Source organism: Plectropomus leopardus, chromosome 7 (assembly GCF_008729295.1).
Source record: "Plectropomus leopardus isolate mb chromosome 7, YSFRI_Pleo_2.0, whole genome shotgun sequence".
Taxonomy (NCBI): domain Eukaryota; kingdom Metazoa; phylum Chordata; class Actinopteri; order Perciformes; family Serranidae; genus Plectropomus; species Plectropomus leopardus.
In genome coordinates, this window is record NC_056469.1 from 34,426,924 (window position 1) to 34,444,455 (window position 17,532).

The 17,532-nt window shown below is 44.1% G+C and overlaps 1 protein-coding gene across 1 annotated transcript in view; it reads right to left on the bottom strand.

Moving 5' to 3' along the window:
* Positions 1–17,532, bottom strand: part of col6a4a (collagen, type VI, alpha 4a) — a 70,081-nt gene that overhangs the window by 27,341 nt on the left and 25,208 nt on the right. The window contains 10 exon segments of the mRNA XM_042489514.1: positions 71–426; positions 517–1,095; positions 2,229–2,807; positions 4,438–4,995; positions 5,741–6,301; positions 6,483–7,103; positions 7,869–8,438; positions 10,727–11,314; positions 12,205–12,810; positions 14,408–14,508. Coding sequence (XP_042345448.1) covers positions 71–426; positions 517–1,095; positions 2,229–2,807; positions 4,438–4,995; positions 5,741–6,301; positions 6,483–7,103; positions 7,869–8,438; positions 10,727–11,314; positions 12,205–12,810; positions 14,408–14,483 — 5,094 coding nt within the window. The 5' untranslated portion in view covers positions 14,484–14,508.

Here is a 17,532-nt window from a genome sequence, read left to right on the forward strand (position 1 = left end):
TTACAAAACATCATGCAGCTCATAAAATGACAGAGCTGTTTTGTGTACTTTGTGTGAATCTCAGACTGACCTTCACGCCGGCGTTGGACTCTGCCTTGAACTTCTCCCCGAAGGATTTCAGCATGGCGGTGTTGAAGTAAGTTGGTTCTGTCAAACTCAAGGTCGTGACCTTGTTCACCACATCCTGGCTGTAGCCCTCAAAGCTGAAGTCGTAAAGAGGACGTCCATCGCGACCCACCACCCGGAAGGCGATGTTGGGCCGGACAGGTGTGGTACCTGTGCAGCACAGGCCTTGTACGGAGGAAAGGTAATGGGCGATCTCTGGCAGGAAGCTCTGGAGTTTGGTGTGTCCGCTGATCAGCATCTCACCCGGAGCTCCGGTTCTTCGAGAAATATCGAATCCGATGGCGATATCAATGCTGCAGTCTGAAGTAAAGGGAAACATGTTTTTGAGCAGTCATAGACGCAGAGCTGTATCATCTGAAAAAAGAGGCAAAGTCGCACTTTTCAACTCACCGCTGGGATCTCTGATGGGTTTAGATTTGCAGATCGTGTCGACCACCTTTTGTTTGATCTTGTCCAAGCTGCCGAAGTTCTGCACGGTGAACAGCTTCTCCGGGGTGCCGGTGATCTGCAGGAGCTGCAGATCGTGGACGTCTCCGATTCCGATGACAAACACCTCGATCCCCAGAGCCCTGAGACGGTCGGCGGGGTCCTCCACGTCATCCTGCGACTCGCCGTCTGTGATCAGCACCAGATTCTGAGAGATGCCGGCAGATCTTCGGCCGCCCCGTGACGCCTCAAAATGCTCCCTGATGGCGTCCAGGGCCAGTCCGATTTTGGTTCCTCCGCCGCTCTGCACCATGTCCATGATGTGCTTGTTCACGGCTTGCTCGCTGTAGAACTGGTTGAGGTAAAACTCATTTTGGAAATCGCTGCTGAACTGGGCAAGTCCGACACGCACTAAATTTTCACTGACTTTGAAGCTGTTCACTAGGTCTGTGGTGAACTTCTTCATGGTGGCGTAGTCCGCTGAGCCGATGCTGCCGGACTGATCGACAAGGAAGACCAGGTCAGCCTGCTGCTTTTCACAAACTGCAGAGACAGGAAATTTATCCACGTTATAAATAAGTGAGGAAGACTTATGACAGCAGTACCGGAGGAGGACTGTAACTAAGCACAAATTCACGTTCTGTACTCAAGTATGACACTGAGGTAGTTCTCATTTACTTGAGTATTTCCTTTTCATGGCACTTTGTGCTTTTACTCCACTACATCTGAGAGGAACATATTGTATTTTTTACTTCCCTGTGTTTATCTGACATTTTTAGTTACTTTACAAAACACGATTTCCGCATAAAAACTAAAGAGTTTATAAAATATGATGTTTTGTTATAAATTATCAAACATTTTTTTTACCAGTACATCTGCAACAATTAGTTTATTAATCAGTAGATTCACAGAAAATTAATGCTGAATATTTTGATACACACAGATGTCTTTTGAGTTTTGGGGGTGTTTTTGTCTTTTTTCTTTTCTTACAATTTCAGTTTTTTGGATGTCTTTTTTTTAATTCAATTTTGGGGTGTTTTTTCTAGAATTTTAGATTATTTAATTAATTACTTAATTAATTATTAATTACTTTAACTACATTTTCCTGATTATACTCACTGACTTTCACTTGACATTTTCAGCGCAGGACTTTTACTTGAATTAATACTTTACTTCAGTAAAGGTTGCAATCTGCAAACTTCACAGCTAGATGCCACTAAATTTAAAGTTAAACGTAAACAAAACTTTGCCACATTGCCAGTTTATACTCTTATACACTTATACTGAGAACAGCCCCTGTCTTAATTTTAAGTAATGTAAACTTTTTGTCAAAAAATCTCCCCCACCCCCTAAACTCTGTACTGGAAAAAATCTTAAAGTCATTTGCCTCAAATAACAACCTCACAATTCCTAAAATGAAGTGTAAGTAGCATTCACAGTCGACATTGTGGTCTAGTACAGCTAGAAAGAAGATAAGGCTGATCAGGCTGCAAAGCATCTCTACAAAGATGTGTCTATGTTCAAGTTAACATGTTAGTTTCGTGGCTAGAGTGAGTCCTTTAATGAGCTCGATGGATGGAGGCTTGCTTTATAATTACATGAATCTTTGCATTTTCTCCATCACGTTCTTAGACTACTACAGTGCACGAAGGTGCCATGACACCGTCAGCTCTTACCTGGTTTGGTGGAATTGCAGAGGACATTAGAAATGTTCTTGTGCAGAGTTTCCAGAGCATCAAAATTATCCACATAGAAAACTCTGGAGGTGTCTTGGCCAGCCATGATCTCCAGCTGCGTCCTGTTGGCTCCTTCAACTCCGATACTGAAGACGCTGATGCCTTGGTCTCGCAGCACCAAGGACGGTGCAACCAGACTGTTGCGGTCGGTAGCGTCACCGTCTGTGATCACCATGAGGATCTGTGGTACCTGAAGAGCCGCCCGGCCACCATGTTCAGCGTTAAAGTACTCAATAGAGTACGCCAGAGCTTTGCCAGTGTAGGTGTCTCCAAACGGGGACTTCAGTGCTGATATTGCATTAAGAACCTCCCGTTTGGAGGTGTATGATTTTAAAGTAAAGATAGAGTTGGCGTCGTTGGAGTAGAGAATGACCCCAAAGCGGGTCAGGTCCTTTCCAACTGTGGTTTGGTTCACCATTGCTGACATGAACTTCTGCATGTTCCTGAACTTGGGCAGTGTTATGCTCGTGGAGCCATCCACCAGGAAAATAATGTCAGCTTTCTCTGTCTTCTTGCACTCTGGTTGGAAATGAAAGGACAGAGAGAAACTGGAGTCAGTGGAGAAGGTAGCAGAGGAACCATTTACATTATAATGATCAGTGACCTCAGACACGGTCAGACGGACAGCGTTGGACACACACTGGCGAAGCTTTTTTATGCCTTGTGCTTTTGCAGGAGCGCCTTGAATGCCTGTAGTTGAAAAAACTTCAATTTAGAGCAAAATAAAACACGAGGTGTCACTGACGCTTTTTTCAGAGGTGGGCCCCTGTGGTGGTAACGACAACAAGAGGTATCGTACATGGTTTATGTAAAACTTAATGTTAGCTCATTTTGAACGTTACCCGACCAGGCAAAGATATCTGAACAAAGTGTAGCCTTAACCACCATAATTAGACCCTGACTGACAGCAGCATCTTAAAACTGTCTTTGATCCATCATAAAATAAGCCCTGAACCAGCCCTGAGCCAGCCCTGAACCAGCCCTGAGCCAGCCCTGAACCAGCCCTGAACCAGCCCTGAACCAGCCCTGAACCAGCCGTCATCCAGCTGAAGCTCCTGGACCAGCTGGTGGTACTCCGTGATTTCTCCTCCTTCTGAGGTTTTCATGTACACATAAGAATTTTGTAGATTTTAAGTCAAAAATCTGTAACTTTACTTCACAGTTAAATATCGCAAAGGACTAGGGATTTGGTGTTTATCTAGAAATAATAAAGACAAAAAAGGCCGTGTGTGGCAGGTTGGGAAACACACTGTCTGATCAGGGCCGAAGACGACAACTCAACATTGAGCCTGTTTACAGCTGCCAGTAACACGTGTTTAGGTGAGCTGAACACTAGTGGACACCTGGGACACGCTGTCAATCTTTTTTCTAGCATGCATCTCAGTCTGACCAAATGTGTGCAGATATCGTTACTGACAACACGACAAATGCCAGAAGGTCAAGGGGCTCAACACACATTTATTACGTCCACACTCTGGCTAGCATGCATGCTTGGCACCGCAAATGTGTCAGTACAGCTTGAGATATTGTTGTCTGCAGAATTCAGCACCTCTCTTTCAAAAAGGCAAAACTATTGACAGTGAGGCAACACCTCGTCCAACTCATTGTAAAATGGACAAGTTATTGAGCGTTAGTGTGTTGTCACCAAAACAAATACCACGTCCTGCATCGCTGATGTAGTCCTTGTCAGAGATGCATCCAAACACAATGGTGTTTACACCACAAAAGACAGGTAGTGAAAAGCGGTTGGCTCACAATGCCTCTTTGTGGTTGTTTACTCTTGTATTTATTGGTGTCCACTTGTGTTCTGATCACCTAAGATGCATGATGCTTGTTTGCTTAACGATATCTTAGCTCGCAAACTAATAACTAACCAAAGAGTCTGCTGGGTTGTGTTTGCAGGACAGTTCTTAAGCCTGTGTCGCGTCTGGGAACCACAATTCATCACCAAATTAGGTTTCAGGATAATTTTTCTTTAAAATGTGAAATATGGTACTACTGCCATCACAACCTGGGAATTAAAAGTTAAGCTTCCTAAGACATGTTTACACTGCACCTCTTCAAAGGATTGTTGATTTATACAGTAAAAATATAGAAACTCCTAGAAAACTAGATCTCCTTAGTTTGCTACAGTCCAGATTGCTCTTACCTCTCTCTGGATCACAGAGCTCCAGGGCCACTTGGCTCTCCAAGTCCTTCAGAGCATCAAAGTCCCTCTCAGCATACATCCTGTTGGGTGAACCGCTGATCTCCAGCAGCTGGGTGGTGTTGGCGTCCACCACTCCGATGGCGTACACCACCACTCCCTTGGCCCTCAGAGCCTCGGCGGGGGCTTTGACTTGGTCTTGGGCCTCGCCGTCTGTGATCACTACCAGCCTCTGCCTCAAACCAGGACGCCCTCCTCTGCTTGCATCAAAGTACTCCGACACTTCTGTGAGGGCTTTACCCGTGAGCGTGCCTCCGCCGATCTGCTGCATACCGTCGATGGCTCTCGACATGTCTTCTTTGGTGTAGTAGCGGTTAAGAGGGAACGCGAGCTGTTGGACTTGGCTGAACTGCATGACACCTACGTGCATTTCGTTCTGCCCGATGACGGACCTGCCGATCACAGATTTCATGAAGTCCTTCATTTTGTCGTAGTCTTGTGGATAGATGCTCCCAGAGCAGTCAATCAAGAAGAGGAGGTCCCCTGGTATGTCTTTGCAAGCTGTGGACACATGAGGACGGACACGTTAGTGCGGTGTTCCTCTTTTTTCCTGCTTTTCTTTTCTTGGGGGCCTTTAATAAAAATGCTCAATGTATCTGTAATAACAGAATCCTTTGAGCGTTGAGTAAAGCCAAAACACACCCAACATATCGCAGAGCATCATTGTTGAATGATGCTCCACTGAATTTACACAGTTACATCCAACTATTACTACAAATATGAAAATGAATATGATGCGAGAATTTGACGTAAAACAGCATGTTCTGTTTGGATATTCCCGGTTAGGTCTCATTACTAATGTAGCATTTTCCAATTCAGACATGTGAGTTATGCCTAAATGATGCATTTTAAGAGCATCTTTGGACATGTATATGCATCTCAGTGCATCAGTTTACGACACACAGCCTCTTTCCTAACTTTATTTAACAATGTAACAGTATTTAATTAACCATTATTATAACATTAGTTTATGTAACTGTATTTTATTACAGTAGTTAATTTATTGGAACCGTAGTTCATTTAATTTTGTATTTTAGTAGTTTACAGTAGTTTAGAGGAGATTTCGAAATATCGTGATATATACTGTTAATTTTATATTGCCTAAAAATATTGTGATATTATTTTAAAGCCCTATCGCTCTGCTCTACTCTCTGCTATCAGCTGTGCGATGCTGCTGTGTTTTGCCCTCAACTGCCACATGCAGAATACGTTAGACGTGCATTTTAGGCTCTGGTCTGGTCCTTACCGTCTTGAGAACAGATGTCCGTGATGATGTCATCTTTAATGGGCCTCAAGGCATCAAAGTTATTGACGAAGAAAGTCCTCTTGGGGTCGCCCGAAATCTCTCGCAGCTCAGATACATCTGCACTTTTCACCCCGATGGAATAGATGATGACACCCTGCGACCTCAGTTTTTCTGCTGGAGCCTTGACCTCGTCGGTGGATTTTCCGTCAGTGATGACCACCAGGTACTCCGGGACTTTGTGACCACGAGTGGCCATTGCTCGATCAAAATGTGGACCCATGAAATCCAGGGCCCTTCCTGTCTCCGTCCCACCTCCGATTTGTCTAATACCCTCTATGGCTTTCTCCAGCGTCTTGGCATCTGAGTAGGTTGTCAGATCAAATTCTAAGTTTGGAGAATCTGCGTATTTCGCGACCCCCATGCGGACATGTTGTGGCCCAATACGGAAGGTGTGCAGAAACTCAGTAATGAACTTCTTCATGTCTTTGAAGTCGGAGGGGTATATGCTTCCCGAATGATCAATCAGGAAGAAGATATCTGCTTCATCTTTTTGTAAGCAGCCTGAAAAAGGAAAAGCAAAAATATCATGAGTTCTTTTCCAAACTCATCAGCTGTATGCTGCCTTTAAATTCATTTACTTTGCGTTTAATTCGATAAATACTGTCGTAGTCTTACAACTCTGACTTTAAATATATTCCTAAACATATTCAAAGCTTATTATGAGGCAAACACTGATTCAGACCTTCTTTGATGCCGGTTCTTCTTGTGCTGACTGAGACTGCTTGTCGAAGGATGTTCTGACACAGGATTTTCTGCAGGCTCGACTCCAGCGATTTCAGCTTGGTAAAACTGTCCACAATGAACTTGTGCTTATGGGGAGGATAAGACGCCATCTCTACCAGCTCGGCCTCGTTTGCGTTTTTGACTCCAACTGCGTAAACAGTGATGCCGGCTCGACGAAGATTAGCTGCTGGTGTGCTCACGTTGTCCTGGGATTCACCGTCTGTGATCACCACAGCTACCTGCTGGACGCCCTTCGCTTTCCTGCTTCCTCTCTGCGAGATAAAAACTCTCTCCAGGGCGTACGTTAGCGCCGCTCCGGTGTTTGTGCCGCCTCCGTGATAAGGCAGGATTTTTATGAACTTTAACAGCTCGTCCTTGTCATTGAAGGTGTCGAGGTAGACCTGTGCTTTGGCTCTGGTATTATACATCACGATACCGATTCGGACTCTACTTTGACTGACTTCCAGGCCGCTCACAACTGAGTGCAGGAAAGCGCGCACCAGCTGGAAGTTGGGGGTTCCGATGCTTCCTGACTCGTCAACGATGAACACGATGTCGGCCAGTTTGGCTGCTTTGCAATCTGTCAAAGAGTGAAATGATCATAAAATCATTATGTTCAATTCACTTGTGAGCTGCACAATTATTCAGATACATCAAATGGACAGACTGAGACAAGAAAACTAACTTCTTTATACGATCTGTAAATTGTTCATTTCTTGCTGACAGATGAGCGCACTTTTACCTCCCAAAGATCAGGTGTTTAGACTGACTTTAGCCCTGACATGAAAAATAAAAAATATAGCCCCTTCATTTATTAAAAACTGACCAGTCTGGCGACTCTGTGGGGTCGAAAATACAGAGGGCTACAGCAAAATACATAAATAAAGAATACTGGTAGTCCAAGTACACGGTTGAATCTGGCCCATGTGTGCATGAGTGACACCTGTGGTCTGTCAGACACACACGTGGCCAGTACAGTCCTGCCTAGATGTATACAGATATTTTTGGAAACAGATATTTTACTCTATTTTTTGGCTTCTTGTTCATGCAAAAGTTTTATAAAAAGGGTTAAAAAAGGGTTTTTCCCAAACCGAAGACATCAAAAAACATCATCAAAAGGGTGCAAAGCCACACCAGACTGGTATATGATCACGGCAGATCTTTGGCTGCGACAGGACTCAACCTAATCAAACCCGTTTACTCATCTGTCAGTGAGAAACAGCTCACATGTCTGAGACATCTTCAGTGATCAAATCCAGGAACTGTTGTAAAGCACATTTTCATAGCTGACTTCAAGTGGTTAATAAAAATAATAATAATGGTTTCACTGAAAAGGGCTTTTTACCTCCAGAAAGAGTGGCCTCTACCTCCTGTTTTTCAAAGATAGCCTTCAGTGACGGTACAACATTGGTGGTGGTCTGGTAAATGTACGACCCCGTGGCTATGAGACGCATCTCCTGCATGGACGCACCGAGAGTTATCCCCACCACGGTCACCCCTGACGACTTGATCTGACGGGACTCCTTGTGCACGTCATCATCTGAGTCTTTGCCACTTACAACAACCAGGTACTGTCGGTAGCCCTGGTCCGCCCGGCTTCCTGCCTCACTGGTAAAAAAGTGAGTGGTGGCGTACCGCAGTGCGCCGCCCAGATTCCGAGCCTCGTTAGTTTGCAGTTTCCTGTGGCGGAAACGTTTAATGGCGTTCACGGTCTCCTCTCTGGTTTGGTGAGCATTTAGAAGAGATTCCTCTCTGACGTCTTGACCGTACTGAGCCCAGCCCAGACGGTAGGCGGACGCTCCGACGTTAAGTTGATTGGCGAGTCTGATGAGGACGGTCTTGATCTGGCTGAACTCTTGTGTGGACACGCCGCTGTCCACCAGGAAGAAGATGTCTGCAAACCTTTCTGCCAAGGCTGAAAAAAATACAAAAAAAAACAAGGAGAACAGTAAGTGGATGTGCTGTTATGGCAGATCAGTGATACTCAGCTTGCTCTGCCACTTTTACGAAACGACAGGAGGTCAGGCGCCAGTCGCAGCCGCCCCACACAAGTTTTAGGATTTTAGGTCATTTTTAGGATTTTAGGAATTTCTAGGTTTTTGGGATTATTCTATGATTTTAGGACATTTCTCAGAGTTTAGGAAATTTCTAGGATGTTGGGACATGTTTACAGTTTTAGGATTTTAGGACATTTCTAGAATTTTAGGATGGTTCTACGATTTTAGATAGCTTCTAGGATATTAGGATGTTCCTGGGATTTTAGGGCATTTGTCTGATTTTAGGACATTTCTATGCTTTGAGGACATTTCTAGGATTTTAGGAGCTTAGCTGAGACCTCTGCCAGGGGGTTGGGGGATCCTCCGCTGGCTTTTTTTTGGTTTTATAAACAAGCTTTATTTTGATGCTGTTTTATGCGCTCTGGCAACTTATGTATGATAAAAGTACAAAAACAATTCCCATCGTGAATCATTTTTTGTTATTGTTAATTAGAAAATGATTGGGGGGCCACCCTGCACCTCATCGGGGTCCAGGTTTGGCCCATACGCTGTAAGTATTACTGTGGCAGACCTTTCCATCCAGAAAAAACTGAACCATTAGATTTAATAAGGCTCTCTCGAATAAAACATATAAAACCAAAATAAGATTGCATATTATCCATGAAGTTCAAGATACCAACTCATTATTTTTAAATTGAGAATTAAGAGAAATTCACTTTAAGGGATCTACAGTTCTTCATTATTCTTTAGTGTGCTGGCAGTGAACCTCTGCAGAAGGTGAATTATTCTATTTTTTCACAGGTTGTAGAGGCTAGTAAATCCCAAATTAACCAACTGCATTTTCTGGACAGCAAAAGAAACCACGTTATGCATGGAAAAATTAATGAGCACTACCTTAAGAGCAAACAGTAATCCTTATCTGGGTGCGTATTTTAACGACTGCTGGAGCATTTTTGTGGAAAAGTTCCCACACTAGAGCTGCATGACAGCAAGGTCAGTGCAGTTGTCTCGAAACAATTTCTGTCTCTTAATGTTGCATTTTTTGGCTGACGCTGCATCATTACCAGCTGACCTCAAACTGGAACCAGAGCGTGTTTCATTAATCACTACAGAGCCGTCTGCTGTTATGTCTGCAGGCCCCAAGTATTTAAAATGTTGTGTGGAGAAAGAAATGCTCTCGAGGACAAGGAACATTTATTTAAAGATTTAGATTCCACCACATAAAGGTCACTCATGTGGAGTGTCGTCAGTTATTTCAGCCCGGTCCATAGCACAAAACGTTGAATCTGTGTTTGGGCTGCACAGCCTTCCTTTCCTTCATATTCACTGGAAAAAAAGAATGTTTTGGTCCAGTATTGAGCGAGATGGTCGCAGCGGTGAAACAGGCCACACCTTCCCTCCTTAAGGTGCTTGTGCAGTGCCGACGTACGTCCAGTCAAAGTGTCTGTTTTCTGCCACTGACAGGCGGATTATTATTACAAGCGTCATGGAAAAGATCCCTACAGAGATAAACCTTTTTGTTAAAGGGTAAGGGCCGATTCACATTACACGCAGCAGCAGTGTGAGCGTCGCCGAACCTGTTGGGTTTTTTTGGACACACGTGTTAACTAATTTGGTCAGGCTTGTGTCAGCTGATGCACATCTAGAGAAACGGTGAGTCGCCGTTTTTTTCCGTGTGCTGCACGTGGTTGTCAGCACAAGCAGACGGTGAAAAATGTTGTTTTGATGAACATATTGTATTTAAACCCCATTTTACTGCAGATTAAAAGTCTCCCTCTGCCACAGAGATGAGCAAATACAAAGATGTCTGTTTTACTCAGACTTCCCTGTTTCACTTTCAAAATAAAAGCCCTCTGACATCTCTGTGGACAGAATCTCATCAGTTGTTGACACAGGGCATATCCTAAGCCTATCAGTGACAAAAACACTTAGCGGACCTACGTTAATTGACGTTGCGCAGTTGCCATTGATATTACATTGTGGTCTGTTGTGCTGCTGACGGCTGCAGCGCTCTTTCTCAGTATGGAGCCAATTTAAAAACTGGTCGTTCCCATTCATCGCTTCAGTGTAGAGAGTTCAGTTTAAACAATATCATGGTCAACCTTTGCCGTTATATTTAAATTGTCCCTGTAAATTACAACAAATGTTCCAAAACATTTTCTTCTGATTCAACTGCAAAATAAATACCTTTAAACCTTTGTCCTACCTTGCCTCTGATCCTCCACGGACACACAAACGGTTTGCAGCAGATTGTCCGTCAGCCTCTGCAGGGCCTGGTAGCTATCGATGGGGAACAGGAAGCGATCTGGAGGCCGGTTGGCGATGGACTGGAGCTCCTTCAGGTTGGCTCCTCCCACTCCAATTCCAAACACGATGACGCCGTGCTGCCTCAGGCGCTGAGCGGGCTGTACCACATCGTCCGTGGAGTCTCCATCTGTGATGACCACTGCGACTTGAGGCACCCGTTCGTTGGCTCGGCTTCCGGCGTCCTCTTTGAAGTACTGCGTCCGGATGAACTCGATGGCCTCGCCTGTTTCGGTGCCTCCTGTTCGGTAGGGGAATGTGTCCACAGCAGCCAGCAGGGAGTTCTTATCCATGTGTTCGTTCAGCAGGAACTCCTGGTAAGGTTCGTCACTGTACTGAGCCAAGCCGATCCGAACCTTGTCGGGGCCGATGTCGAGGCCTGCGACGACGGTTCGGAGGAACTGACGGATCTCCTGAAAGTTACTGATGCCGATGCTGGAGGAGCTGTCGATCAGGAAGACGATGTCGGCCCTGGTGGCTTTGGCACACTCTGGACGGGAGGGAGAAAAAAAAGTCAGAATTTGAAGAAAGTGGAGGAACATTAAGGCTGAATCGCACCAACAAGGATTAACTTTTAAACCTGATTAAATCATGGTTTAAGTTTAAATTCTGTTGCACAAACTTTAAAACCAGTTTAAACTTGAGAAAGATTAAATTTAAACCTCTCTTTAAATCTCAGTCTACTTTTTACTGTTGTGAAGTCCATGTTAACAAGGTAAAGCAATTTTTACCAGATTGTCTGGATAAGGAATCAAAAGACAGAAAAAAAACGCTTTCATTCAGATATCTTGAGGTCAGAGGTCAAGGCCCCTGTTCAAGGGCCATGTTGTTTTTCCATGGCCAAAATTTACCCTAACTTTGGGGTGTTACTCCACCCCCTTGCTGAGAGGGTTCATGTATTTCGTTTGTTTTTACTCAGTTTAAATTCTGTTTAGTTCTGTTTCATTTTTAATGTTGTGACAGAGCTCCGTGTAACTTTAAATCTGGATTTATTTTTTTTAAATCTAGTTTTACTAAACTCTGATCAGAGCTAATCTTAGATTAATGACTCCTTGTTGGTGCAGCCCAGTCTTAACATCTGTGTGTGTGTGCTTGTGCACCCATGCTTTATCATCTGTGGTCTTACTGTTTGTCCCCCATCTCTCAACTGTCAGGTTCACTTAATAACAGTTCACGAAGCTTTTAGGTCAAAGTGATTTTTCTGACTCTCAGATGACGTCAAAGTGAATTCTGCCGAACATTTAAACTTCTGGAGAAACAAAAATACTTTGTTTAACCATAAGTGAGCAACACTCGTCTCTATTATTGCTTAGATAAGACTGAATAGTTTAAAACCAGATCACTGAATGACCGCAGGCTGTGTGCTATGACACATTTTACCTTGAGACAGTTGCAGGAGTTGACGTTTGACTTCCTCTACAGTTGTGCAAAGCGTCTGCACGATGCTCTGAGAAATTCCCTGCAGCGCTGAGAAATCAGACACGCTGTAGACGTGCTGACTGTGCGGCTCGTTGGCTATCTCCTTCAGCTGCTCCTCGTCTGCATCTTTGATACCAATCGCGTACAAAACAATCCCCTTTCTCTTCAGGTCCTGGGCGTGGGACTCCACGTTGTCTTGTGATTTGCCGTCGGTGATCACCACGGCGATCTGCGGCACATTCTGGCCTCGGCTACCGGCCGCCTCCACAAAGTGCTCGTTCAGCATGAAGTCCAAGCCCTGCCCCGTCTGGGTGCCGCCCCCCATGTAGGGCAAGGCGGTGATGTACTCGAGGATGTCCTTCTTGTTCTGGTAGGTGTTGAGCAGGAACTCGGTGCGTGGAGTGGTGCTGTACTGGATCAGCCCGATGCGGACGTGCTCGGGCCCGACGTCGAAGCTGTTGACCAGCGTGTACAGAAACTGACGGATCTGCTCGAAGTTGTTGGTGCCGATGCTCCACGACCCGTCGACCATGAAGACGATGTCGGCTACCGCCTCTTGAGTGCAGACTGAGAGGGAAGGTTGTCAAATCATGGAGAGGTCTGTCTTGCAGACAAGAAGTCACAGCGTGCTGCTGCAGGGAAAGCTCTCACTACGTGAGCAGGTCCTGGCTCTTACAAAGCGTGCCAGCCAGAGCGACAGTGTCAGCGTGATTCATGAACAGAAGTGGTGGGTAGCTCGTGAGGTGAAAGCCAGAGAAAAAAATGAGCAGCTTTCTGTCAAAGTTGAGGACAGATTCTGGACAGCAGCGTGGATCGAGTTTGGAGGCACTCACCTTCAGATGGAAAGTTGAAAAGAGTGAGGAAGTGAAAGGAGGTTGCGTGGCTCGCAGCTCTTGTTCGTTTCCTTCAGACAGCGTCGATGGTGCAAACAGAAGGTGGACAAAGTGCTGATCCAACCTGCCTCTCCTTTAACTTCTTCATCTCACTACAAACTTTTTCATACCTTACAGTCATGCGCTTGGCTGCATAAAACACTCTCAGTATTTTCCTTACCCTGCAGACTTATTTGGATTATTCTGAGAAAAAACCAAATTGTTTTAAGTGACAAAAGAACAGATTTCACATCTCACCAAAGAGCTGAAATGAATGTCCTCAGAAGGGGAACTCTGGTATTTTCAACCTGAACTCCATTTTCATGTTGGTTTTTTTTTGTCCAAGGGTCTCACTGAAACAACATTTTTTGGTCCAGTATAGAGAATCCCAGTAATGAGTCCTGCAAAAAGTCACCTCAGCGAGACTTAATAAAAAACAGACCAGAACAAGCAAAAGGTATGGAAAATGTTTCAGTTCACTTTAAGGTCCTTTTCAAAATGTTGTCAGACACTCATAATAACGGTCTGAACCTGTTAGTGGCAAAAAGAAGCACTTTGTCTGAAATAAGCTGACAGGACGCACATGTCCCCAGCGGATAAACTGTAGCCTGGTTTGCTGCTGGCTGCAGATCTGGGTCTCAATACTGGACCAATTTCAAACATTCCCATTAGTCACTCACACATAAAAACATGGAAAAACAGAGTCCAGGTAGTAAAATACCAGAGATCCCCTTAAACCATTTTTTTAGTTTCCTTGTTTAACCTTTTTTTCGTCACTAAAACCATTTCCAGTTCCCTCTTTTCCCCAACCATCCTGTAGACAGATGTAAGTTTTTCAAAAATGTTGAACATAATCCAAATTTTGTCAAATATTAGCGTTCTGTCTGGCAGAGGGGTTTGGAAAATACACGTGCTGCATGTTTTATGCAACTGGGCACTGCGGATCAAAGCAGGAAGACTTTGTGCTGTTGTGAACCTGTTAAAGCGTCACATCCAGGTGCTCGGCAGGAAACACACTCTTGTGAAGGGTTAGTACCAGTGCTCCACATTTCTATAAGGCCCTTTGTGTGTGTGTGTGTGTGTGTGTGTGTGTGTGTGTGTGTGTGTGCATGTACAGTATGTGTGTGTTCTTGTGTGTGTACCTACAGCTATTTCTGTACATTCACATATTGCATAAACTGGTTTTACAGATGTATTGGGATGATGTAATGTTGAGGTCGGGGCACGTTTGCCGTGATCTTTTTCGTGCTGGCGTGCAGGAAGTTAGGTCACAGCTGCATAATCATACCCACCTGTCCTCTGAGCAGCGACGCCGTAGAAACACGCCGCCATGACGAGGCTGCAGAGAAGACCCAGCTTCCCCTCCATGCTGGAATGGCTCTCAGGTTTCTTCCTGCAACACAAGGACAAAGACGACCATAAACGCAGCGAATCTGGTTCCCATCAGGCTCGGCGGGGGGGCGCGTTTGTTCCAGCAAATCATGTTACAGTGTACTGCACAAAGTACTGCACACATTTACAGACATAAAAACAGGACACGCCCACTCTGCAGCGCTTTAAAACTTTTGGTTTTTCCCAAGAACGAAAGCTCGAAGCTTTGGTGTGGCGGGCGGCACAACAAACAAATAGCACATTTTGGAAAATGGGTCATTAAAAGAGGAATTTCTAAAACCTTTAATGTGAGTGCCAAAGAGTTAGCCTAACATTAGCATGTAACTCCGTTTTTTTAACCTTTCAGTGTAACCCTAAAAAAATAAACAACTAACTCACAAACAAATCACACAACTCTATGAGCCAGCATCTCTGCAGCAGCGCTGCAATGGAACAAAGTATTATTACTTTGTTACAGCACCTGCGTGTATTTTGGGAGTATCTATACTGCACTTGATTATTATATTCCTGTCAACTTTTACTTTTACTCCACTACATTTCCCCGATAAATCTTACTTTATGTAAAAATAGAAACGGGAAACGGGAGGGAGGAGGGAATGGACAGATAGATGAAGGAAAAACTAGATTTTGTTCTTTAAATCCTTTATATTGAAAAAGAAAGAATTGTTTTTCCTCAGGAGTAAAATATACGCTTCATTTTTTAGGTGGTTTAAATTCAGAAGATAATCGTCATAAAAGCAAGCAGTCAGAATTCAGAGGATTATGTTTCCAGCATTCACTTACACTTTTACTGTCAACATTAAAGTAAATTTAATGTTATAAACTCCTTTTGATAGCAAAGTTCAGTAAATATCAGATACAGGATTCCTGCATTTTAAGGCAAGTTAGATTTAAGACTTGAGGATTTTCTGAATGCCACTTGGAATTCATTTTCTTCCTTTCAAATGTCTTTTTATTAATTGACAATATTGAATAAAACAGTAACTGTACAAATGATTTTTTTACCTGCATTACAACACATCCATCCCATCAAATCACAAACACAAGCAAAGTCGCCCACAGCCGACCACAGATTCTAAATGATCGACCAATAAACTAAAAAAGAAAGAAAAAAGACTAAAAAATAAATAAATAAAATAATAATAATAATAAATAGATATAATTATAGATACCTCTACAGAAAAGACATTACATATTACATAACATATTACACCCTTTAGTCCTGACAGAAAAAAATAAGAGAAGGAAGAATGAATAAAGGAAATAAATGACACATGAGGAGAAAATATGGAAGAAAAAGAAAGGGTAAGACAGGAACAGGAAAAGACAGCTCGACAAGGTAGTAAAAACACACACTTTCAGTTTCAGTTTTTGGTCCAAATCCAGAGCAATGCCGAAAATGGCCGACAAAGGATTTGGCTCAATTTGACGGTGAAAGGTCTCTAAAACAGTCTGAAAGTCCAAAACTTTACTGAAGAGGGACAGGACTAGTACATGTGAAGGCAGGTGCACTTTTGCATTTCTGACATGTAGGGTCCACATCCAGGCACATTTCAGCTAATTTGGTCTTTGATATATTGATACGATGGACAACTTAAAATTGGAAGAGGTCATGGCGAGCACACACGGAGGAGGAACGCATGCGATCGAGGATTAAATCACGTGTGATCAGTGAAAGTAGAATTGAAGTCCTGTTTCCGGGTGGTTCTGCCAATGAGGGACAGTGTAATTTAGAGACTGTAAAGGTTGGACATGATAGTTTTTGACACTGAGAGAAACGGTATTAATGTGGTATTAAACGCTGTACATAATGCCTGACCTGTAAGAATCGAAAAACGTGTGTGGTGGCAATTCCAAAGAAATTCCGAAGAAATGGTCAGTCGCCACCTTTAACGGAAAACTTGTATAATTGAGTTTGAGCTCGCTGTTATTTGGATTAAGCTTACAGTCTGAAAACTCACTGAAAAACTCTAATATGGTGAGTTCTGATAAGGAAGCGGCTGGTTTTGAGACAAACAGAAGTAAATCGTCTGCATATAGCGAGACCTAATGTTCGACACTTCCCCCGCCAAATCCCCTTTAGCCCCCTGCTGCCGGCGATCGTGACTCGACGGCAATGGCAAAAACGAATGGACTTAAAGGGCGACCCTGCCTAATCCCAGCATGTTCATTAAAATATTCAGAGTAATGACTGTTTGTTAACACAGAAACGAGAGGGGATGTTTACAGTCATTTAACCCAGGAATGGAAACAACTTCAACCAGCAGCCTCATATCAAACCTCGCTGCTCTGCTGACAAACACACCAAGAGTCTACTTCCTGCCTGCACGAAGTCCCACAAACGCATTCAGCAGTTCAACAACCAGGTGACACAGACCCAACATCTTTATCAACATCAGTGGAACAAAGGTTGGCTTGAATGCTCCTCTCTGATATTGCACCTTGTTAATGAAATTTCTCCCTGGGTGTCTCCTGCCTCACAAAAAAAATCAAAAATAAAAAAACCCCAAATCACGCCAGATAATGAGATGAGCTGCCAGCTCCATCAGTCTCTCACTGTTCACAGGGTTAGTAATAACACGTAGATAAAAACACAAACGAAACCTCCAACAGCATATTTGACAAGGGCATCAGTTAGTCCACAAGAATGGTGGAGACACAGGGGACATTTGTCCACAGTTATTTACTCACGGAGATCAGACTGAAAGTCTCAGGAGGACAGAAAGTCCGGATTTCCCCCGGGCTCTGGCTAAAGGAGGATGACCGCCTCCAGAACAGCCAAGACGCCTCACAGTCCGCCTGAAGCGGAGTTTGTGTCCATTATATTCCACATCACCGAGTCCTTAATCTGGTACCGATGGAAGCAAATGATGCGGGTCCGCTCGGGTACGGGACTGCGGTGGGCTGCGGGGGAGATGACAGCAGCTGATGGCCAAAAACATGGAGGAGGAGCTGGGGTAAGAGCTGGCTCTGGTAGACCCACGATCCGGATGTCCTGTCTTCCTCCTCTGAATCGGGGGGTTTA